This window comes from Pipistrellus kuhlii, unplaced genomic scaffold (assembly GCF_014108245.1).
Source record: "Pipistrellus kuhlii isolate mPipKuh1 unplaced genomic scaffold, mPipKuh1.p scaffold_m20_p_51, whole genome shotgun sequence".
Taxonomy (NCBI): Eukaryota; Metazoa; Chordata; class Mammalia; order Chiroptera; family Vespertilionidae; genus Pipistrellus; species Pipistrellus kuhlii.
Window position 1 is genome coordinate 2,027,224 of NW_023425553.1, and position 24,496 is coordinate 2,051,719.

At 47.1% G+C, this 24,496-nt stretch overlaps 1 protein-coding gene across 1 annotated transcript; it reads right to left on the reverse strand.

Moving 5' to 3' along the window:
* Positions 1-5,627: 5,627 nt before the first annotated feature.
* USP51 (ubiquitin specific peptidase 51) lies at positions 5,628-9,550 on the reverse strand. The gene is made up of 2 exons (XM_036415806.2): positions 9,125-9,550; positions 5,628-8,327 (listed from the first exon to the last, which is right to left on the reverse strand). The coding sequence occupies exon 2, from the start codon at positions 8,276-8,278 to the stop codon at positions 6,155-6,157; it is 2,124 nt and encodes a 707-aa protein (XP_036271699.1). The 5' UTR covers positions 8,279-8,327; positions 9,125-9,550; the 3' UTR covers positions 5,628-6,154.
* Positions 9,551-24,496: the final 14,946 nt, after the last annotated feature.

The following is a 24,496-nucleotide window of genomic DNA, read 5'->3' on the forward strand; positions in this document are numbered from 1 at the left end:
GAGAGATGTTGGGACCAACATCTAATCTCAGTGCTGAAGCTGAAGGACTAGTCAATTCCTTTTGTCAATTGTCACTGAGCCTCCTGTTATGGCAAACCCTGTGCCAGGCATCAGGCACCAAGGAGTAAAGATGACTCAGAGAGAACAAGGCCTTGACCTCACATTAGAGATTATTTATTCAGCATCCCTCTAATTCTTGTGATTAATGTCTGTCCCCTGCTCTACCCCATCTTCCCCACTAGCCTTCTCCTTTCCTGGCTATCCCTGTCTGGTGATACATCTGTCTCCCCTGCTGAAGTGTGAGCTCCTTGGTGGCAGGGAGTAGGTTTGTCTCAGCCTGGCACTCAGTAGACACACAGGGAATAGCTACTGAATAAATTTCCAGGTATTTGAAAAATACATAGATGTATGAAATAATGTATGCAAGGATATTCTTTGCAGCATTGATTACAATGGCAAAAAGTAGGACATGACAATTATCTATTATACAATAGCTGGTTGAAATCATCAAGGTCAGAAACCTTATGCAGCACATTAAAATAGAAGACAATTTTATATTTTATATATATATATTTTTTTAATATATTTTATTGATTTTGTACAGAGAGGAAGGGAGAGAGAGAGCTAGAAACATCGATGAGAGAGAGTCATCGATCAGCTGCCTCTTGCACACCCCCCACTGGGGATATGCCCGCAACCAAGGTACATGCCCTTGACCGGAATCGAACCCGGGACCCTTCAGTCCCCAAGCCAACGCTCTATCCATTGAGCCAAACCGGTCTTGGCTAACTTTATATTTTAAACTATGTTCAACATGCTGCATTTTCTTTTCTTTCTTTGTAAGGTTCTTGCTACGTTGCTATGAGTGTATAGGTAAGAAGTGTAATAGTCCATACAGTTTTAAAGCTTACAAAACCCTTGGGGACAATCAAAACGAACCACCTCTTTTCTTACTTGGGCCAAATGAATCGAAGATGATGTGTAACTTGCACAAGAACACTTGTCTCTGTACTCCCAGGCAGTTGTAATATGCCCTACATTAGGAGAACCAGGATGCCCTGGTAATGGGGAAACAGGTAAACATACAGGTGAGAGACCCTTAACTCCATTTGAGGGACTTCTGAAATCAGTTTTTTTCCAGCCAAACAAGCCTTTTCTACAAGGAAGTTTCTTGTCTGAGCCAGGCACTGATGCAATTCTTTACCATGGTGGGGGTAATCTAGGCTTGGGGCTAGATATAATTATTTCAAGGCCTGAATCTGCAGTGTGGGGGATGAGCTGGAGGGTGTCCCCACACTACTAGCATACAAGAACCCTATAAGACAAACGTCTGCCCCAAAGCTACATCTCATTATGGAGGAAGAAACAAGACCTAGTGTTAACAAAAGTTGGCAAAAGAACAGATTTCTCATGTCTTAAAAAAGGGAAGCTGTCAAGAATTCCTCAACCTCCTTTCCATCACCCTATCCAATCATAGAGCTTCACTTATTGTCAGGCCTGGTGAAGACCTGCTGCCTGCTACAGCCCTGAGACCAGAATTATCAGCGTGCTTCCAGTGCCCTTATTACACCTTTATCTCTGGGAAGAATTCTGTTGGCAACAGTCAGAGCCATGTACTTACTGTTGTCCCTGAGCTTTGTTGTCTTCAGGGATCCAGACCAGCCTAGAAGGATGCAGATTCTGAGATACGATAGGAGATGGAGATAAAATATTTACAGGGAACCTTGGCAGTCAGAAGGTTTGGCATGGAATAAGAGAATCCCAGGACCTGTGTTGTGCTCCCAGCTCTGCCACTGATCCCCTGTGTGACCTTGAGCACATCCCTTCATCTCTCCTTGGGCCAGTGTATCCTTAAAGCAGAGAAAAACCTGAAGGAGAAAGGGTCTGTAGGGATTCACCCAATTCTCAGATTCTGCAAGTCCATAAATTTGGTGGGCTCAGAGGTGAGCATTACCTGAACATTATTCCAGTAAAATCAGAGGAATCAAATGAGTTCTTGGGTTGCAGCCAAACCTGGTGGTTAGGGTCCTGGGCTCAAAGCTTTAATTACTGTGTGACTTGAGGAAATACATTTGAATCTCTGTACCTCAAATTCTTGTTTATCAAGTAGAGCCAATTTTAAGACAGACCCCAATGAAGTGCCTATAGCACAGGAGGAGAAAAACTCGGTGAGGTAAGGAGGAACCTGGCTGAGGAGGATTTATGGGAAGATATCTACTTGGGTGGTGCCCTTGTGGTCTGTAGGAAAATGGGTTTCCAGAGATCTAGCAGTTATCATATCCTGAGGATATCTGGGCAACAAAGGGACTGCAAAGACACTGAAAAGTGAGGGAAACCAGATGACTTCTTTAGTTGCAACCATATGCCCTGTTCTGTACTAAATGCTTTGCAAACACTTTTGCATTTAGACCTCCCAACAGCCCTCGGGGGGCTGTGCACAAGGTCTTGTGACTGGTTCAATGTCACCTGCTAGTAAGTGGTGGTGGATCTGGGATGTGATTTCAGTTCAAGTCTGCCTGGTGCCCTGAAGTCATCATCTCCTCTTGTCTGGGCCTGCCTCACCACACCTCCCCCATCACAGAGAAGTAGAAATTGCAGGCCAGTCAGTTTAACTCTCTATCAGAGGTATGGCAAGAAGCTTTAAAAGATAAGGTTGCAAATAGAATAAAAGCGCATCTCCTTTTAAGTAGACCATTCTGAAACAGATCGATTAGGATCTGATTAAACTCTCAATAAGGCCTCAATTCTACACAGAAAGGATTCTTTACACCTGTACTTGGTAACACCAAATCCTCTGGTACCGGTACTTTTAAAATGCCATCCAGTTTTTTTTACAATTTGATTTGCAATGCAATACCTTCTTCAAATCCACTTGCTTCACCCTTAGCCCCAGTCCCTTCCTTTAGACTGGGCATAGCCCCTGGTATAAGATAAAAAGGAAACCTACCCTGAGTGGTAGCCAACATGGCAGAATAAAAAAAACTGAAAAAGTCAGTCATTTTGGACTTAATCCAGAGTAGTTTCAATGGAGTGGTACAGGAGAATTAAAAATGGTATAGGAAGTGAGTGGAAATGACATAAGACAAACATGTATAGAAAAGCTTGGCAGTGAAGGGAATGAAATAATATCAGAAACAGAAACATCATGAAAAGGTTATGAATTGTTTTAAATATGAACCTAAAATCAAGATCTCACAGAGACTTTTTGGTCTCTTCTGGGGAAAGTATACACTCCAGGAGGAAGTATTAAGATTTGAGGGAGCCCAGCTAGTATGGCTAAATGGTTGAGCATCAATTCATTAACCAGGAGGTTATGGTTAGATTCTGGGTAAGGGCACATGTCTGGGTTGCGGGCTCGATACCCAGTGTGGGGTGTGCAGGAGGCAGCCGATCAATGATTCTCTTTCATCATTGATGTTCCTCTCTCTCTTTCCCTTTCCCTTCCTCTCTCTGAAACCAATAGAAATCCTATCTAATAAAGAGGGATATATCTGTTGCATAGTCATGATGTGCCACGCACTATAAAACACTATGAAATGGTGATGTACACTGTCTCCTGTGAAGGTAAACTAATGTGGTACACCATGGAGATGTGTGATAACACTGTTGTAAGAGTCTCTCTCTCTCTCTCTCTCTCTCTCTCTCTCCCCGCATTAACACACACACACACACACACACACACACACACACACACACCAGCTCCGTGTTGCAATTGCTGCTCCCTCTTGCCTCCCAATATCTCATAAGCACCAATTCTTAGATCTGTATTCTTTTCCTTGAATTGTACCCGAGATCCCCTCCATACAACCTGGCTATTTCCCCTCTGAACACCTCCTTTCTTAAGTCATCCCCTGTAAGCTGAGGAGTCTTTGATACACTGTCTTTGAGTAAAATACACCGATCACACTGTTTCATAGCATTGAGCACTTGATGAAGGCTTGGTGGGTGAATGGGTGAGCACATTATTGAGAGGGCGAATAGAAAAAAATGACTGAACTCATTTTCATAGTCAACAACCATTTATTAACACAGAAATGAATAAGGCTTGGCCCCTGTTCTCAGAATGCTTGATGCAGAGGGGCAGACAATCACAAAGCTGCGGTAGAATCACAGTAGAATAAGTACTATCACTGAGGTACAGACAAAGTACTTTGGAGGCACTGTGAAAGGGGTACACAGGTGAGGGAGAAACAATTTTCCAACTTATGCCTGCCTACAGTATTCAGGGAAGGCTCCGGAAACATCACTGATGAGTCTCAAAGGAGTAGAAGCCACCAGGTGAACAGTGAAGGAAGGAGCCCTTACAGGCTGGGACACAGGTGTAGTACGTAAGGTCAATCAAGTAAGTGAGGGGTTCAGGAAACCAGGCATGAAAGACGGAAGAAGGAAAAAGTGAGTAAGGAATGAGTAGAACTGTTAAGCACAAACCTATAGCTCTACTGTGGAAACGTGAAGGTCTTGTTTCTCCATGGAGAGGGAAGAGGGAGGGGGTAAGGTGGGAGGTCCTAAGGTATGGGTCCCTGCCACCTCTCAATGGCCATCAGGCTCCAACATCAAGGCTAGAGCTTCACAGTTGGGATCTAATATCCATAAGCCACTAAATTGTGAAAAGCCCCCTTCAGAAGGGAATAATTTGTATGAATGCAGTTCTAAATGGGAGAGAGTCCCTACTGTATTCATCTTTCTCAGATGCCTAAGAAATAGCTCTAGTTCCTTCAGGAAATCAGATGGCATGTGGAACCTGAAAAGAGAGGGTGGGTTAGGGTTGAGGCTTGCAGTGATCTCACAACTGAATTGTGAAATGATGATTATTAAAGTCTCTCTCTATATATATTTTACAAAATTCTATTTGTGTAACATAAAACTCAAAAAATATATATTTACAAACCCTTTTGTCAAATTACTTCTGTCTCTTTCACTTCTTTCATACCCGTATGTATTTTAATATGCTTAAATTTTTGTAAAAACAAACTTTTAAGCTTTTAATTTTAGGATTTTTCTATTTAAATATATGTGATTTTTTCATTTTTCAATTTTTCTTTAAATGCTATTTTTAAAGGTCTTAAAATTTTACCCTTTGTTAAATATTTAGTTTTTATTTAACTCCTTCAAATTCAACTTGTCTAAAGTTCTTGGTATATTTTAAAATCTTCTATTCTCTAATATTCCTTTTTAGATTTTTTCAATTTAAAAATTTTTAAAATTTTTTTTATCTTTTTCTTGACTAATTCTGAACATTGCTTTTATACTTTTCTCTAAACTTAAATCTATACTTTTTGAAAATTTATTTAATACATTTTCATGAATTTTGCTAGCTTTTGATTTTCAACACGCATATTTTATACTCCAATTTTACATGTTTTATTTTAACATTTTATTTCTTTAAAAAATTAAGTTCTGTTCTTTTTTAACTTTTTAATTTTAAAGCTGATTTTTTCACTAACTTTTTGGGTAAACTTCCATTTTTAATCTTTTTCCTTATTTTATTCATTTTACCTGTTTCACACTAAGAACTTTGAAAATGTTTTTAAGCCTTATTTTAATAGTTTTGAAGTTTAAAAAAAAAACTTTAATTTTTAAAACATTTAAAAATATCCAACTTAAGAACTTCCAACATTTAAAAACATTTTTCTTTTAAAATAAAAAGAAATGTTTTTTAAATGTTTCTCTTTTAAAGCTTTTTAGAATCTCTTTTAAAATATTATTCTTTCTTCAAAAACTATTCGGTCAGCCACAGCTAGAATACCAATTGTGAAGCTTTTTGCTGAACAATACTCCCTGATTTCCCACAGTATGTTTTACAGAAACAAATGACATATAGTAGTTCTAGAACATTTCTATTCCCACTCTGCCTACCTAAAATATTCTTTTCACTTAACTATGCTTTATGTGACCATTTTCGACCACTCCTTCCTCCTCCCATTTAAGGCTGGTCACTAGTTAGTATTCATTTTTCCCACAGGCCTGTGGGAAGAGTTCATTACATCAAGGTGCTAATTGTCATATAGGTGCTGTTGTCATTGTCCATTCCAGGAGGTTTTTGTGATATTTCAAGAGGTGCTCATTGTTGTATAGGTATTGTTGTTGTCCATTCCATGTAGGATCCTTGCCTACTTCTTTCTTTTACTTGGTTCTGGAAAGTGGCCTGATAAGACTAGTCTTTCTCGAGACCCTTTTTGTGATAGAACAGTAAATATCCTTCGCTGTAGAGTAAGTCCTCGATGGTAGCCTTGGTGATGACGGCATCGTCACAGCTGAACCACTGGTCCTTTTGTTGCCGGATGAAGCTGGTGTAGTGTCCACTTTCCAGAGTTCCATGGTGATTAATCACTGCGAACAAGGAATACTTATTCTCGTTGGGTGCACATTCTGGTGGTGGTTGGCCATCTTTCATTCTGCTCTCTTTCGTGGAGGCCAAAAACGGGGTCATGTCCAGCTCCAAGGGAAAGGAGATAAAAGTGTTAATCTTTCGTCTCTGCTTGCCGAGATGTTCAAACCGCTTTAGATGAAAACAGGCCACGATGGGCAATTTCTTCATTGTGAGCTGTTTGGTCGATTCCTGGTAGCTTTGGCAATGGCTACATTTGATTTTGGCACCGCTTCCCAAGTGCTCTGGCCTGGTGAACCACTGCAGGCAGTCTGTGAGTGACGGGATGCCTGGTATGTGGTCATTCCTACCCACTGTGCCGTCAGCCCTCTCTGGACTCTGGGAATTGAATGTGGCACAAGAGCTAGGCAAGTCCAAACTGATGTCCCAGCACGGGTCTATCGTGGTAGAGACGCTATGGCAAGTTTGGCAGGTGACATCAGACTGCAGGCCACCGGTAAAGATTTGGTCTATGATGCAGTTGCAGCAGTTGAAGGCATTGGCCTCCGGCCCAACACCATCATCTTTGCTGTGTCTGTGCAGCACATCTAATATCGCAATAAGGAACTCGTGGGCATCCTGCTGCCGGTACCCTGCCAAGTGTTCGGCATGAATCCATATCAGGTGCAGTAACTTGTAGGGAATGTGAGGGGTCCGGCTCCCAGAGTACATTGCGTGAAACAGCGAAGACATCTCGCAAACGAGACATAAGCTGGGGCTCGTCATGATGCACTTGTGCTTGTCAGAGAGAAAGAAATCTTTCAGCAGCGGGATGTGGGTGAGGGCCTGCACGATGCAGTTCATAAAGCAGGTGTTCCCGAGATTGATGAGCCCTCGCAGGCCTACCGTGTAGACAGACTTTTTCCTCCTCTTTTTCTTGGGTTTCACCAATTTGGGCTCCTGTTCCTTTGAGTCACAGCTGGACCGCTTCTCCTCGGCACCAGACTCCAGACCCTGCTGCTGAGCAGCATCTGCGGAGGTGGAAGCTAACTTCGCAAGCTTCTCCTTTGTCTCTTTGGCGATCTGCTCTATGTCTTTGTCATACACATAGTCCTTGCACAGAAAGCAGTACACGACCCCGTGGTAGAGGTCTACCGCTAAGTTGTGCTCTTTCGTCTCTGCATGCTTATGGATGTGCTTCTCCGTGAAGCAGCCGAAGAACACGCAGGAGAGACACGAGTGCAGTCTGTTCATGTGGGTGCTGCAGACGTGACAGATGCACGACTTGGCCTTCCGCTTCCGAGTCTCGGGGGTCCCGCTCCACACGAACCGCTGGTAGATCAGCCGCAGGTTCTTCTGCCAGTTCTTGGCTACCTTAAAGCTCTCCACGTGAGAGCAGCCGGTGGGACCCTGCTCCAGCTCCACCTCCAGCAGCCAGTCCCCGAAGCCGCTGCGGTCCCCGGAGCTGCCCGAGTGCCCGGGGCCGCTCTGCCGCAGCGGCGGCCTGGATGCCGCGGGGCGGGCCCTGCGGCTGGGTCTGCGCCAGGCCCGGGGCCGGGGTGGCACCGGGGAGGGATGCACCGGGGGCGGGGGCGGGAGCGAGAGCGCGGGCGGGCCGCGGGCGCGCGCCCAGGGCTGGGGCCGAGGGCGGGGCTTGCGGCGCGGGCACAGGGGCGCGGAGCCGCCGAGCCAGCGCGGGGGGGCGGAGGGGAGCACCTTCTCCTCGCCGCGGCCGCCGCTCCTCCAGGGCAAGGTCTCGGGCGCGGGCTTGCGCTCCTGTAATGGCTGCGGCTTCCCCTCCGCAGCCTCCTGGCCCGCGCTCGCCTTCATCGCCCTCGCCGCCGCCGCCTCCTCCTCCTCCATCTCCCCTGCCTTCGCCGCCGCCTCCGCGGGGGAGGCTCCTCCCCTACCTCCCAAGCTCCAGCGGACCGCAGAGGTGGAGGGCGAGGAAGCTTCTGGAACTTGGGCCATCAGCTCCGCTGCTGGGCCGGGGAGAGAGGCGTCCGGAACCGGGCTGCGGCTGCAGAAGGAAAAAGACGATCGCTCTGAGCGATCGGGCCGGCTCCGGGGCCGCGGCGGGCCGTGAGAGCCCCCCGGAACCCTCCCGCCGGCCCCCCCGAGCGGAGCTGCGGCCGCCGCAGCCTCCACCCCTTCTATTCAGAGGCTCCCGAGCTAGTGTGCAGAGCCACCCAGGCGTTTACCTGCTCCAAAGGCCATCGGATGGTGCCCGGGCCGAGGAGGGATGGTGGGGGTGGGGGAGGGGGAGGCAGAAGGAGGATGGGAAAGGTGCGGGAAGGGGGGGTACGGCCTGAGCTTCAGGGTGGAAGGAGATGGAATCTTTAAAAAAAGGCGCCACCCTCTGCCTGCCTGGACTGCGCCCGGAGCAGCCTCACGCTGGTACCGCTTCCTCTGACGTTCGTCCCTTAGATCCTTAAAACGCACCGCGTCTACATTTCTACCTTGAAAAATGGCTGAAAGGGGACCCCCTCTGGGAAATGGGCTCCGGAAGAAAATGGCCCCCCGCTCCCACCTTACCTAGGCTCCGGGGCTGTCGGGGTTCCACCTTCTCCCCCTCCTCCAGGCGCGGTCTTAGGGTCAGCCGCGCTCCTGCGCCCTCTCAGCGCGCTCCTCACCTCGCTTCTGGCTCCAGCACCCTCATTCCCAGGGATCCCTCCGGGAATCGGGAGCCCTTCTCACGCCCTCCACGCGTTCGCGGCCACCCCCATCCTCACCGCTCAGCCCCCCAGAGTCCCGGCCTCTTCCCGCCCCCGCCCCGCGGCGCCCCCGGCCCGCCGCGTTCGGAACGGTCCGGGTTACCTTGGGCCCCGGGCGCGTGATTCCGAACGTCAGCAGCCGCTGCTGTCCAGGCGCTCCTCACTCAGCCAGCCTCCTCTCCTGACCTCTCCTCAGGGCTGGTCACAAGGGGGCCGCCCCTGGCCCCTCCCCTCTCGCCGGGCGGCCCCCGGCCCCCGATTCTGCCCTCCCGCAGTGATGAATGGCAAGGCTGTCCCGCGCAGACAAACCTCTTCCTGAAACGGATTCTACTGGGAGGAACCGCAGTGACGGATTGGAGAGAGAGCTTCGGAAATGGAGGTTCCAGCCTCACCTGGCTCCCGGCCCACGCGCTCCGAACGAAAAATTCGTTGGGGAAGGGGGTTTCAGGGGTGGCAGCTCAGGGGTGGCAGCTCCCTGGCAGGGATCCCTCGGGGACGCATCCGAGTCCGGTGTCTGGAGTTGAGTGGAGAGAAGCTGGAGTGCGGGGAGAGGGAGGATAAGAAGGGCTCAGAGAGAGCCTCAGGCACTTGCTAGCTGTGTGAGCTCAGATAAAGCTCCCAACCCCTCTGAACCTTAGTTACATCATTCGTTGCACAAAAATGACAATCATCTAACCAGTTAAGAACACTGAATCAGTATATACAGACTAAAGAAGCTTTGTGGCCAGCTTTATCTTTTCTACCTCTCTCAATCCCCAGCTTACAATCAGCCTATCGCATAATAGGGAGACTTAAAAGGACAAGAAAAGAGAACAGCTCTCTTTTGAAGCTCTCTCAGAGTTACCGCTCAGCTCACTGGATTATCCTTCCCAGGCAGTTCATGTGGCTGAGCGTGCAGTCCACATATATACAAGGCTCAGAACAGTCCTGCTGGGCTAGGCTGAACTGTGAGAAATGCCGAATAAAGCAATTTGTGTCCTCCGGGAGTTCGTAGCCCAAGAGATTTTTTCATTCCCTTTAAGAGATCCAGCTTCCAGGGGCACCACCTGCATGAAAGGGCTCCTCCCAGGACTTGTTGCCCTCCATGTCCAATCCCAGCAATATTCATGCTTATCAGTGAGGATATTTCATATTACATCGAATCTCTCCGGGATACTCATGCACCATTTTCCTAAACCTCACAATCGGGTTTCCGTTTTCTCAGGCTTGCGAGTGGCATCCTGTAGGTGCCTTCCTAAAATACCATGTTTCCCCGAAAAGAAGGCATCCTCCGAAAATAAGACCTAGCTCATGGAAAGATAAGACATCCCCTGAAAATAAGACCTAGCGCAACTTGGGGAGAAAAAAATAATTTAAGACACTGTCTTATTTTAGGGGAAACAGGGTAGATGTCAGGAGCTCAAAGAGAGTCAATAATCTGTGAATGTTCAGACTAAGCACAGATCCACATAATCCTGGAGAGAAGAACCACCCTAACTGTGCCATACCCCAGAATGACTATAGGTTGAGAGGTTCCAATAACCGTTAGTCTCCTTCACAGGAATGTATTTTCAGGAACACGTACCTGGGATATAAGAGAGCGATTCGCTTATACTTCTGTGTTCATTAGTAGCCGTGTTTGTAACTTTAAGCAAGCTCCGCAGTCATCTGGAGAACCAATCAGAAAAGAGCTGGTTTCACCTGTTAGCAGTTCTTACCATAAACTCATGGCAACTCAAAAGGGGTCGCAGTGAGGTCTCCAGTTCACAGCTACTTGGCCACCAAGTGAGCTGAGGGGCCACACAGCGTACTGGAAAGGCCACTGTCACTCTCATGGTTCTAACTGTCACAACCGCCATCAGAGAAGAGAGGCTTACTGTTTTCAGGCTAGAAGTTTTAGCTTCTCCAGATGCAGGTAAGCTCTCAGTACAAGAGGCTCAAAAGATGGGACAATGCGATTCATCGTTTTTCTTCCTCTGGAGTTTTCAAAGAACTTCTGGTAACAATAATAATCAGCTATTATTATTGTTGATATAAAAATCAGCTCGGCTTCACTTTTTGCTCTTCATGAGTCAGCCACAGAAGCCTCCATAGTGTTCCTGTCTGTCAGATAACATGTGAAAACACCTAGCATGTCAGCCCAATCGCTTCCCTTCCCTTCCCCGTGGACTTCCATTTAAAAACATTCTTGTCTTCACCCGGTTTGGCTCAGTGGGTAGAGTGTCAGCCTGGGGTTCAATTCTGGGCAAGGACACGTACCTTGGTTGTGGGCTTGATCCCCAGTAGGGGGTGTGCAGGAGACGGCTGACGGATGTTTCTCATCTATGCATCTAATTCTATCCCTCTCCCTTCCTCTCTGTAAAAATTAATAAAATGTGTTTTAAAAACAGTCATTTTCAAACTTTTGGCACTTTGAGTCCCTTTGGCAGCTACAGGTAGCCTGTGGCTCCCTTAAGATAATAATGTTATTTTTAATAAATGCATAAAATGAAATGCACAGGATTATAACATTTGTTATACTGAAATAAGGCTTAAATTTTTGAAATACTGAATACATAGCATATGTACTTATATATTAACACATTAAATGACAGTATCTAGTGATTGACATAATAACTACCTCAGTTTCAAAGTAGTGAGCATAAACAATACTTTGAGAAATGCAAACCAATATAATGTGAAGTAAAAATCTTTGTTGGTGACATTGCCAATGCAATGGAATACTAATCTAGACCAAGGTAATACTAATATTACTGTGATCTCTTGCCTAGCTTCATAACTGGACATGCACAATTTAGAAAACATGTAGCTGAAAATAAAGACAGGTCTATTTCCCATCCATTTGCATAGACCTCTTTGAATTCCATTTTCTACTGCTTTTGCCTCTTAATGCCCTTAATGGTCAAATGTATTACAATCTACTAAGTGCATATGATGTGCTCTTCTTGTTCCACCCATTCAAATGTATTCTATCACTTGGGGTGCCAAGGTAGGTATTGTTATTCATACCTTCCAGATGGAACAACAGAGGGATCATTTCATACTGACCTAAGACCTCACAGATGAGAATGGGAGAGGGGGGTGCTGGCCCGGAAGCCCCCAGAACTTTTGATATGTTCTGTCTCCTAGTCAGTTCTTTGCTTAAGCTCTTTGTAGGGTAGGGTGTCATGGGGCATGGGCTCAGTTCACTACATTTCCACAGAATTCTGAGTAAACTGAGTATTCGTGTGAGGGAGTCAGGAAACCTTATTCAGGGAAGGAGCCAACAGATTGCAGGTCTCAGTAGGGAAGGAGTGAGGAGTGAGGATGTGAGCACCATCACCAGAGGGTCCCCTCAGGTCTGACGATGAAGGACAATGAGGTAGGGGAGGAGTGGGAATGACATCACTGCCGTCCCCTCAGGTCTGACTACAGGGACAATGAAAGGCAGGCTTCCCTGCGGACTCAATAGAGGGCAGGAATGTGGAGCTGAGACACAGACAGCACACACCGGGAACACATTTTGTCATTAAACACTGGAACATTTACAAGTCAGCAAGGGCTACTCTGGTACCTGTGAGTAGTGGCACAGTCATGACATAAACTGTCACATGGACCGTGTCTCACTGGGCCCCGCTGAGTGGACGTCCTGTTCCTGTGCCGTCTGAGACACAGCCACCTGCTCACTGATTGACCTGCTTCATGGTACCAGCCCAGTTTATTTTCCAATCTTTAAAAAATATATATATTTTTTACTGATTTTAGGGAGGAAGGGAGAGGGAGAGAGAGGTAGAAACATCAGTGCTGAGAATCATTCATAGGCTGCCTTCTGCATGCCCCCTACTGGGGATCCAGCCTGCAACCTGGGCACTTGCCCTAGACCAAATTAGAACCCAGGACCCTTCAAACTGCAGGCAGACACTCTAATCTACTGAGTCAAACCAGCTAATTATTTAATTTTAGAAAGCAGTGGATTAGTTTATGGGCCAGGTTTCAAAACTGAGATTTTAGGTAGATCATATGCACAGGCAGGAAATTCAAAATGGACACAATTGTGTAGAGTGAAATGTTTTCCTCCCTCTCCTGACGCATTCTCCAACCTGCCCTCCTGGAGACAGCCAGGTTTATTAAGCTCCATGCTGTCCTCACAGAGTTATTCTACAGAAAAACAGCTCTAAATGGATGTTGTCGAGTTCATTTTTATCACAAATGGCAACAATTAGAAACATTGTGCTTGAAAGTGCTTTTCAGACAAACAACATGTCCCAGGAAGCATCCCGCAGCAGAACACAACTCGTTGCTGTGATTTCCAAACCCTTTTGCAGCACACACCACAAAATTGCTCTTGGGTAGGACTTATAAGTCTGTACATCTAATGGAACTGGTAATCATACTTATAACTCTGTGGAAACCCTTGGAAATGTTCGCTCTCTCTCTCTCTCTCTCTCTCTCTCTCTCTCTCTCTCACACACACACACACACACACACACACACACACAACTGAGGAAATATGTTCATTAGTTTGAATGCAGTGCTCATTTAAATATGTATATGCAAATCAAGCCACCCTGCTCTACACCTTAAATAGATACAATATTAATTTAAGAAATCATTCTTTTAAACAGTGCAATGGGGAATTATAGTTTTTTATACAAAATGCAAAGGGTTGTTTTATATTGGAATGGATGCCCAAGATTTCTAACCTGGTCATTTTAACGAGTTCCATTGTTAAGGCAGAACAATGGGTTGTTTTCCACTTTTTGTCACTGCAACCAAAGCTGCAAAGGATGCACTTGTACAAAGTCACGTCACACGTCTGCCTCTCCACCAGTGGATCCAGTACCCAGAAATTCATGCCAAAGCTGTTCCCTGCAGGTGGAAGGAGTGCCAGGCTGGGGTTCACGCTCAGAATGACAGGTGCTTAGGTTGCTCACTCAGGGCACATCACACAGGGAAGCAGCAGTGCCTGATCCCCCCCTGGGAGCCCAAATCATGCCTGACCATGTGACTAGGCAGGGACCAAACATGCCAGCCTCTAGGCAAGGCTGTGACCCATGGGGACCCACTGGACACAGCAAGCTCAGTGCCTCTCAGCCCCTGTCCTGGAGCGGCCGTGGAGTTGTGTGCTCCCCTCCCCAAACGCTGCCTCCTTATGTGAGACCGGGCTCTCCCTGTCCCAGGAAGAGGTTCCCGGGACCCGGGGCCTTTGGGGCTAACATGGGATAGCCCTGAGCCAATCCATAGGTCGGTTCGAACTGTTTCAACCAAAATTCTTTGTCCATTTTAACTGCAGATGTGAAGTTCAGAAGGCACACCGACTGACAGGGCTCACCAGTGTTGTCTTTGGCTGAGAGATGGGGCTGATGGGGAAACACTCCGATGAGCATGCACTGGATTTGCAAAGATGTAACCAGTGTACGGAAGGGAGAAAGTCAGCCACCTGCCAGGGAATTGCTCAGATGCTTTGGTTTGGCAACAAGTGTTCATGTGCAACGGTCTCTGGTTGGCACACAAGCAGCAGCAAAGTGAATATTCCAAAGCCTTTCCCCAGCCAACGTTATGTTTCCCTCCTTGCTTTGAATAACCCGAAGACAGACAATGTTCTCCAAAGCTAGACATGGAAATCGAGAAAATAGGATGACTTTTCGCCCTCAGCAGCCTCGCTCTAGGGACAGAGCTGCTAAAGGCTTCAGAAACCATACCCAGCAATGTCTGTACACTTCAGTACAGATCTGCTGCGATGCTGAAGTTATGCAGGGGACAAACAGGAACGTCTCTGAATTTTTCACTTAAATGCTGATGGGTGTGTTGATGGGAAAGACCCCGCAATTGGCCAAGTATTGGAATCTGACCTTCGCATGCCTGTGGCCTCCTGTTTCTTTCCCTGGGGGCCTCCTTAGAGGTGGCAGGGGCTCCGGAGACCTGCACACATTCTCTTCAGCTCTCAGTGGGTTCAGCCACGGCTCATTAGCGTTTTTCCCTTGCAGCTGGGTCTTCAACCATTTTGCAGACCCAGGAGCAGGGGTTTCCCAGAAAGTATGAGCTGGATGGTAAGAGGAACAAGAGGCTCGGTGTTAGGCGGAACCCTAGACCCTCTTCTTTACCCTCCCCCGTGCCGGCCCCACCCAGAGCAGGCAGGGATGGAGACGTGAGGCTCCTGCCATGCGCCCTCAGAGCCCCTCAGGCACAGAGATCACATGCTCTGTGCTTCCAGGGACAGGTCTGATGATTACATCTAAGGCTGTCATTTTGAAACCTGCAGTCTGTTTAGTGTACGAGCAAATCTGATTCCCTACTTCATATCTTTGTGAGGACTCATACGCCTACGTTCAAAAGGAAAAGAAAGTAGAAAGGCAGGGCATAGTATCCTATTTATTGTATGATCTTAGCCACCTAGACCAAGCATATTCACAGGGCACATGAGGGAAACAAGTGTACTGCAATACACACCATGAGAATTTATGGTGATGACATCATATCTATATTTTCCCCTTTGTTTCCACATATTGCTATCCTGTGTCTACGTTATATTTTCTCTCTCTCTTTTTTTTTTCACAGTTAGAAGATATTTTATTACCCATGCATTTATGTATGGGTTTGGGGTTTTATATATGTCTGGATTAAAACCTTGTAAATTTGTATTATCTAAAAACAGTAACGAAGATGGGTTAGTTACTCGTTGCTAATTAATGTGATCATTCGTTTAGAAAAGAACATTCAGCAAAGAACCACAGAGCGTTCTATACAGAGGGCTTCACGAAGCCCCACACGCCCTGGACCAGAGGACCACAGCACCCTGCGGGTTTACAGGAACCCTCCTGGGGGGTGGAGAGCTGCCTGATTCCACCCCTTCTCCCTCCCACACTCGGGTCAGCTCCTGGCCCTCAGGGACCAGCTCGTGAAGCATGGTCCCCTCAGGAAGCACTGACCATCAGCTTGCAGGCCCATCCCCTAAAGCCCCCAGGAACCGTGTGTGTGAGTCAGAGAAAGTCCTCCCCTCTCCCTGAGAGGCTGAGGAAGAGGGGTCTCCTCCCTTTCCTTTTCCTGTCCTGCACTCGGCAGCTCAGCTGCTGCTGAAGGAGCAACTCCTGACAGACTGGCCAGCTCTGGAGCTCCCGCGTGGAAGTCATCACACAAAATGGGTGCTCTCCCTTCTCACAGTTCACGATCCCCTTTCAGCGCCTCTGCTGCTGCAGGGCCTCCTCCCTCTGCCCCATCAGAGAACCCGGGACACCCTCTGGCTGGTGTCCTGGTGCCCTGGGTGCAGCAGGACTTGGTATCTGGCAAAGGGGTGTGGATCTCTCTCCTTGGCTGGGAATGGGATTGACAGCTGAGGCCACCTGGCTGGGAGGATGATCAGCAGGGACATGTGGAGAGCATTCAGCTGCTGTAGCCCCAGGAAGTGGACTTTATCGTCAGTGGTGGTGATGGCAGTCATGATGCTGGTCACAGAGACGGCCCCACGGCTGAAGCTCAGGCCAGATGGTGGATTTTAGGGACCTTTGGAAAGAAAAAGAATATAGTGTTCTATTGACCCGTACACACATGCAAACGTATTCACACCTGCTCCCACACCTACATGTGTGCTTACACACATGTCCACACACCCCCACATACACACACTCCCATATGCATACTCATCCACTCTCCTCCCTCCCATGTCCACCTGCATGTCCACATACACACACATACATCATACAAACAAGCACCTATATAGAGCTACAGTTTAGACACCAATTGCTGATGTCTGGTTCCTGGGTACCTGACCTTTTCTCCCTCTGACTGTCTCTTTGGAGGGCGGCTGATGGGAGACCCATCCTACCTTTGCTGGTGCCTTCATCAGAGCTTTGCCTATGTTATATATTCAATGAAAGATAGAAAATAATGGCACCCTTTTTGCATGAGTTTCTCTATTTTTGTATTTAAAATGTAGTTTCTGTAGACGGGAACATCTTCTCACCTCCCCTTTGCAGTGAGGGTCTCTCTCTCTCTCTCTCTCTCTCTCTCTCTCTCTCTCCCCATAAACACACACACACACACACACACACACACACACACACACACACATTCACTATCACTAACCTGTGTCAGGTAGCATTCTGTTGTACCAGTGGCACATCAGTGAACAGAAGGGAGATATTGGGAGGGGCACAGTGGAAAGAGTGCCACCTCCTGTCCCAGAATCATGGATCCCCAGACACAGAGTGTCCTGTAGGCAGAAGCTCCTAAAGAGGGAGACATTCCTCACTGCATCCTTTTGCCTTGAAGATGTTGATGCCTTTAAGTCCTGTGCCCTTGCTTCTGATCCCTGAAAACCTCTCTCTGCACCAAAATGAATTTCTCCAGTAACCTTACATATGAGAAGGATGGTAATTCTTTTCACCACGTTTCTTTTATTTTATTTTTATTCTTTATTGTTTAAGGTATTACATATGTGTCCTTATACCCCCATTGCACCCCCCCCCACCACACACACACACACTCAAGCCTTCACCCTCCCTCCCTTGGGTGTCTGAGTCCATTGGTTAGGCTCATATGCATGCATACAAGTCTTTTTGTTGATCTCTTCCCCTTCCCCTCATCCTCATCGACTATCCCTTTGAGGTATGTAAGTCTGATAGATGCTTCTCTGTCTATGGATCTGTTTTTGTTCATCAGTTTATGTTGTTCATTATGTTCTATAAATGAGTGAGATCATGTGATATTTATGTTTCTCTACCAGGCTTATTTCTCTTAGCATAGAGTTCTCCAGTTCCATCATTCTGTTGCAAATGGTAAGAACTCCTTCTTTTTTTTTTTTTTTTTTTTTTTTTTACCACGGTGTCCTATTCCATTGTGTCTTTTAGGCAAGAGAAATCGAAGCACACCACCCTCAATATTCTTACCAGTGGGGCATATTACTGTATAAGTAATTTGCTTCTATCTCCTTCAACAAGAACAAAAAAAGGTGATTTTTAAAAATAACACATGTTTAAGAGATCAGGAAGATGTCCCCTTCTTTCCAAATGCTTTCTCTGGTTATATGAACTCTGTTTTCATTGCCAAATCCTTTTCAGCCCATTTGTCTGAGGATGGCTTATATCTGCCAGAATCTGCCACTGGATATATGACTGATAGTTCACAGCCATTTGCATATTGCACTGGCTCTTTTGTTCCCATGAATGTGACTATTTTTTCCATCCCTCATCTCTTGCCCCCACGTTACCTGTAGTAAGTCAAGCATTTCATTTTCTGATTATTATGGAAAAATTCAGACACATGAAAGCAAAAGGAATAGTATAATGCATTCTGTGTGCCCATTAAGTTCAAGAGTCATCAACTTCGACAATCATTAACTTGTTCAGGTTGTGTTTCATGTACATCCCATTATGCAAATGTTTTTCCTGGAGTACCATGAAGCAAATTGTAGGCATCAACTCATTTCATCACTTTCAGAAACGAGGACCCCTTTTCCATAACTAAGGCACAATATCACACCCAAGCAAGGGACCAACACTGATTTACCACCACCTACTTACCGCCTAATGACATTTCCATTTCCCCAATGGTCTCCTAAATGTATTGATACAAATCGTTTGATCAGATAAAATCCTAAAACCACCACACATTGCAGGTGTTTGATTGTGTCTCTTAAATCACTGCCTTCCCCCATCATTTTCTCCAGGACATGACTTGTTTTAAGTACTTGTAATCTGCTCTTCTCTTGCCAGTTTAGAAACCCGGCTGGGGCATCATGACAGTCATGAGTGTCCCGGTACTTGGACCAGTGGGTTGTGTGCAGACAGCATTGGGGTCAGATCTTCCTTCTTCTTTCTGTTTTAAAATTTTGCTTTAAGTGTGTAATGGGTATAGCTCTTACAATGAGAAATAGAAAAGTAAAAGGAAATAAGGACCCTCACTGAGGAATGGGCACATATTCTACATTCCATTAAAAGGAATACAGGCTCAACTCCCGATCATTTTTTGACTGGCCACCACACCAATCTTGGGAACTGTGTCACTCAGTGACCTCCCTTCCTTGCCAGCAGTGGGCCAGAAGAAGTGTGGGAAATCATGGCAGGATCCCCTGAAAATTTTGCTCTTCTTTACCCCAGAGGGAAGATTCTCCAACATGTCCCTGTGTATTCCCAGGCAATGAAGGACCCTCAGACCCACTGCATGAGGAGGCTACTATGTTTTCCAGGAGCTAAGAGTAGAAGTTGGAGACTAGTCTATCAGCTATCATGTTCCCCACCCCCCAGGGGGCTCCCTGCCCTCTCCTTTTGTATTATATTCAAGAATGGAGCAGTCCCATCCTCACCTTTCAAGCTAAGAGATGGTCTCTCTATCTGCTTCCTTCGGGATTGTGTGATTTCCAGAAGCCATGTTGAATAATGGAGTACTAGTTTGCAATAGCATCTGCAAGTATTTGGGTCATTAAATTTTCAAGAAAGATTTTGCCTCCCAAGAGTCTTCAAATGTCTGGGGTGAGGGAACTTGTTCAAGTAACCTTAGGAAAAAGGATGCCATGTTATAAGAGAAATAGGTCCTTGACACTCAGACAGAAGAAGTAAAATAACTGCTTATTTTTCTCAGAAGAATTGTGGGAAGGAAGGGGCAGGGAGAAAGAGGTGGAAAGAAGAGAAATTTACTTAACATCAGTGTGTCCTGACCTCATGTTCTGACAATTCCTGTAAGTGGTCATATTTAGAAGATGGGAAAGCTGGACAAGAATGGGCACCTGCCCACCACAATGGGCCAACATGGCTGCTGCGAGAACAAAGCTGTCTTGCAGCCTGTGGACACACCTCACTCGGAGTGGATGTGGAGAGATCAGAGCCTGAACCCATGAACCTTCCCACAGCTGCCACTTGCTTTACAGAAGGTCAAGAATATGGCACCAGCCTCATGGACGTGTTGGAAGGCAACTGGATGTTTGCTGTTGAGCACACCAGAGCCACTCTAGCCTGGAGAAAGGGATCTTGGAGCACCCTGGTTTACAAAGGGGCTGGGTAAGAAAAGATATGGAGACTTAGGAAGACCTCAATATTAGAGATTCTAAGGATTTTTATGATATTACGTCCTTTTCAACTTCTAATTATAGTGTATGTTTGATGAAGAGATGGCATCCTAACATAGTGTCACTCACCATTGTATAACCTGTAAGTTCATACATGTCCACACAGTGGAGGCTTGTGCTCAGAATCTTTGATTACAGGGGCAGGTGTTGAGCTCTCAGAGCTGCTGTAACAATGGACCATAAATGGGGGGCTTTTGAGCAACAGGAACATGTTCTCTCACAGTCTGGAGGCTGGGATTTTGAAGCAAGGTGTGGGCAGAGCCACACTCTTTCTGAGGCCTTTGGGAGAGGACCCTTCCATGCCCTTCCCAGCCTCTGGTGGCTGCCCCCATCCTTGGAGTCCCCTGGCTTGTACATGCCTCCCTCTAATCTCTGCCTTCCCCTTTGTATGGCGTGCTCCTCTGCGTGAGTCTGTGTCTCTGTGTGTTCTTTACTTTACAGGAAGACCACAGATGTATTGGTTGTTTTGAATTAAGGTCCTGCCCTAATCCAACCTGGCCTCATTAAGCTAATTACACCAGCATGGGCTCTATGTCCAAATAAAGCCTTAGTCTGAGGTTCTGGATGGACATGAATCTTGGGGGCACACTCCTCCACACAGTATATAGGGAAAATCAGACAGAGGCCCTTGCTGTACAGAATGATACACTAGGCACCCGCATGGCAATCAAGTCTGAGGGCCCCGTGAGTGTAGCAAGTGAACATTCCAGTAGGAAGGCAGCATTCAAATTGCAGAGCTGCATAGGCAGCCTCCAACACCAGAACCTAAGACTCAGGGTGCTTTTGCTGCCACCTCTACATCAGGCACACCACACCCTTCCCTCCATCCCCAGGCCTCCTCTCCTAAAGGAAAAGGAGGAGGAGAAGGAGGAGAGCTCTGCCTGGACACCATCATTGCCTAAAATGAAGCAGCCAAACTGAAAGAGCCTGAGGAATCTTCCATCATGAAAGGTAAGTGGTGATCCCTGCCACCTCCAGCACCCTCTGCACTGTGTCCGGGCCAATATGGATTCCTCTTGAAAACGAAGACCTTGTCTTGTCTTTGCACCAGAGAGCACTCTGTAGGAAAGTGTGAGGTTCTGCCCATAGATAGTCTGTGTAAGGGCCTCGCTATCAGTGTATTGTGTCTTAATCCCTCAGGTGACTTCACTCTGCACCTGAACAGGGGCCTATACCATAGAAGCCCTTTAACCAGCTCGCAGACAGTGAAGGGTGGATGGTGCCTTTTGAGATTTGAGAGCAAAGTCCAGGTTTTGGTCTTGGAGAGAGCTGGTGTTACATCTTCATTCTGCCCTTTAATGACACCTTGGATGGCCCTGTGTGAGCTATCTACCCTCTGTGAATTCCAGACATGCCATCTGTAAATATTATAAGCCCTATCCCATAGGGTGGAGGTGAGGGTTGCATTTTCCAATATGAATTCTATAAATACACACCCACAACATCCCTGTGCTCAATCAACACAAGCTGTAGCTGTGAAGTGCATTCCTTGCTCATTGAGGAATCTGCTCCGGATCAAGTGGAGAACTCTGTACCACCTTCAGAGTATCCTAGCAACTTCCCTGCTTTGCTATTGCACAATTGACTCTTAGCTTAATGATTCCTGGCACGTGCCTGCTCAGCTTCAGTGGTCGTTCAAGTTTAAAATAATTCCATATCTTTCATTTGGAGATGAGTGAGGTATTATTCTGCTGCCACCTGATTTCTTTGTGGGAATACATCAGAACTTGAAAGTGCTTATTATCATTACCTTGGACATCTTTTGCACGAGATGCTCAAAAGGATTCATTGACTCACTCACCAGCTATTTTCCCTGTTGAATATTCCCAAGGTACCGTTCCAGGCACCTAGGTTATATCAGTAGATAAAGCAAACAAACCCGGAAAGGCCTGACTCCCTGGAGCTTGCAGTCCAGCGAAATGATGGTGAGAGCATTGACCCCAGGGAATCACCCTCTGTGCCAGGTTCAGCTGTGATCTGCATGGGAATCAGATGGGACAGGCAGGCCTTCTTGCCACCTGGGTGAGAAAGTGGACCAGCGTCACAGTCCTCCTTCCAATCTATGACTGTCTTCAGCAATGGTCAGACTCGGAATATGTGCCTAACCTCCGTGAACTCTATAAAGCAGTTGTGTACACTGCACCTCATTTCACCTTCCCAGCCATCTCCTTGAGTAGGTGTTAGCACTGTACAGTTGCGCATGCTGAGACTCAAAAAGGGAAAGGCTTGGTCCACGGTCACACAGTCTAGCAAAAGTGAGGCAGTCAAGTGTTCTGATGCCAAATCCCAACCTTTCCCAATGGGTGTAAGTAGTACCTGCAGCCCACACACATGAGAATTGAGAAATTGCATGATCATACACCAGGGTGTTGAGGGCAGGTGTGTGTGTGTGTGTGTGTGTGTGTGTGTGTGTGTGTATGTGTGTGTGGTCACTGAAAGACACATTGTCAGGGAATGAGAGGCAATTGCCTGAGTTCATTTTAAAAAAAAAATACATTTTATTTATTTTTTACAGAGAGGAAGGGAGGGGAATAGAGAGTTAGAAACATCGATGAGAGAGAAACAAATTAGCTGTGTCCTGCACACTCCCTGCTGGGTATGTGCCAAAACCAAGGTACATGCCCTTGACCGAAATTGAACCTGAGACTCTTGAGTCCACAGGCTGATGCTCTATCCATGCAGCCAAACTGGCTAGGGCCTGAGTTCAATTCCTGATGTTCCCTCTTTCCTGGGAGCTCCCAACCACAGTCAGGAAGTTAGTACCACACCTAATGGCCTGCTGGCTGACTCTCCTGGTCTGGGGATAAATGGCCAAGTCCTCCATCCCCAAGCACCACCACTTCTGACCCACCCAAGGCTTACTATGCACAGATCTCACTGGCAAAATGGTCCACACCCCTGAATGCATGGGACAGGGAAGGATAGACTTCCCCACCCTGGCCGGTGCTGCTCCATACTTAGAGCATTGAAGCATGCACAGAACGTTAGCTGGTGTGATTCCCCATCAAGGGCACATCCTTGGGTTTCATGTTCCATCCCAGGCCCCATTGGGAACCATGCTGGAAGCAAGGAATCCATGTGGCTTTCTCTCCCTCCCTCCCTACACTTCTCTCCTGCCCTCTCTCTTTTTCTCTACCTCCCTTTTCCTCCCTCCTTCTCTTTCCCTCCCTCCCCATCCCCCTTCCCTCCTTTCCACTACCTAAAAGTCAATGGAAAAAATATCCTCAGTGGAAGATGAACAAAAGATAGTAGTCATTTCTTACCCATGTCCTTTCTTTTTAAGACATGAGCCCCTTCTGTATTCTGCCAGCCTGGTGGTCGGGACTGGGGGGGGGGGGGGAGTAGATATGGACAGGGAACTCAGAACAGCCAGTCCAACCTTCACTTCTCTGCCTTAGGAGAGAGATGTGATAGCTCTAAGTTTGTTCCAATGTAGGAGTCCAAAGGCAGGAACAAGACTGGCTGATGATTACTCCCTCCAACAAAGAGGGACACAGCAGAGTGCACTGGAAGGGGAAGGCTACTCAGTCCATGGGTTCTTGGTGTGATAAATATGGTGCATCCCACTAGTCCCCCCATTGTTTCTCATCTCCCCCATTGCTTTCTCAACTTCCTTACCTCCCATTGCTGTGCCATCTCCACTAGCTATCCCACCTCCACTGGTTTTCTCATTGCTATCCCATCTCCCCTAGTTCCCCATTCCTTCCCATCTCCCCTAGTGCCCCATTCCTATTTCATTTCCACTTGTTCCCCTTTCCTTCCCATCTCCCCTATTCCCCCATTCCTTTCCCAATTGCACTCCTGGAGCTGTTGTCCGTGTGCTCGTGTGCACAGTGTCACTTATGTGCATAGACTGTGGGTTATGTTGAGGAGAACACTACCATAGCCCTCTAAGAGGTTTCTGTTCTAGGTACAGCTCCTTGCACTTTGCTGGCATGCCCCGTTCTGACTATTTCATTATTACTGATAATTCAGAGGCATCTTTTCCAACATCCATTGCTGGTTTTATCCTCACATAATCTCATCACTGAACACATACTAGTAATTCTCACCCGGACTGGAAAGACACATGGGGTGGGGTCAGCAGCCTGGCTGGGAAGAGTGGGCGTCAAGGTTGTCCTGGTTCTTGGGCCTCAGGTTGTGCCCTGGGTGGCCCCAGTCCCAGCCCTCATAGCTCTGCACCCTGCCCTGTGGGCGGGCATCTTCCTGGAAGGGGCAGAGGCCTTTGGGGGCATCAGCCACATGGTGAGGAGGAGAGGGGGCCATTGATCCTCCACATGAGCTGATGACCAGAGTCCTGGGCTGTTGACTTTCTGCAGGAGTTTGCAGCTGATGCACTTCTTAGCTGCAGGCCCCAAGCCTAAGGTCAGAGGTCAGCATGCCAGGGACTGAGGCTTTCTCAGGGAATCTGTCTGATCACACAGAGATGGAAGGGGTGAGGCGTGCCTGGAGACCCCT

Excerpts from the sequence above, each read along its gene's own strand:
- USP51 (XM_036415806.2), bottom strand. The coding sequence starts at position 8,278 with ATGGCCCAAGTTCCAGAAGCTTCCTCGCCCTCCACCTCTGCGGTCCGC.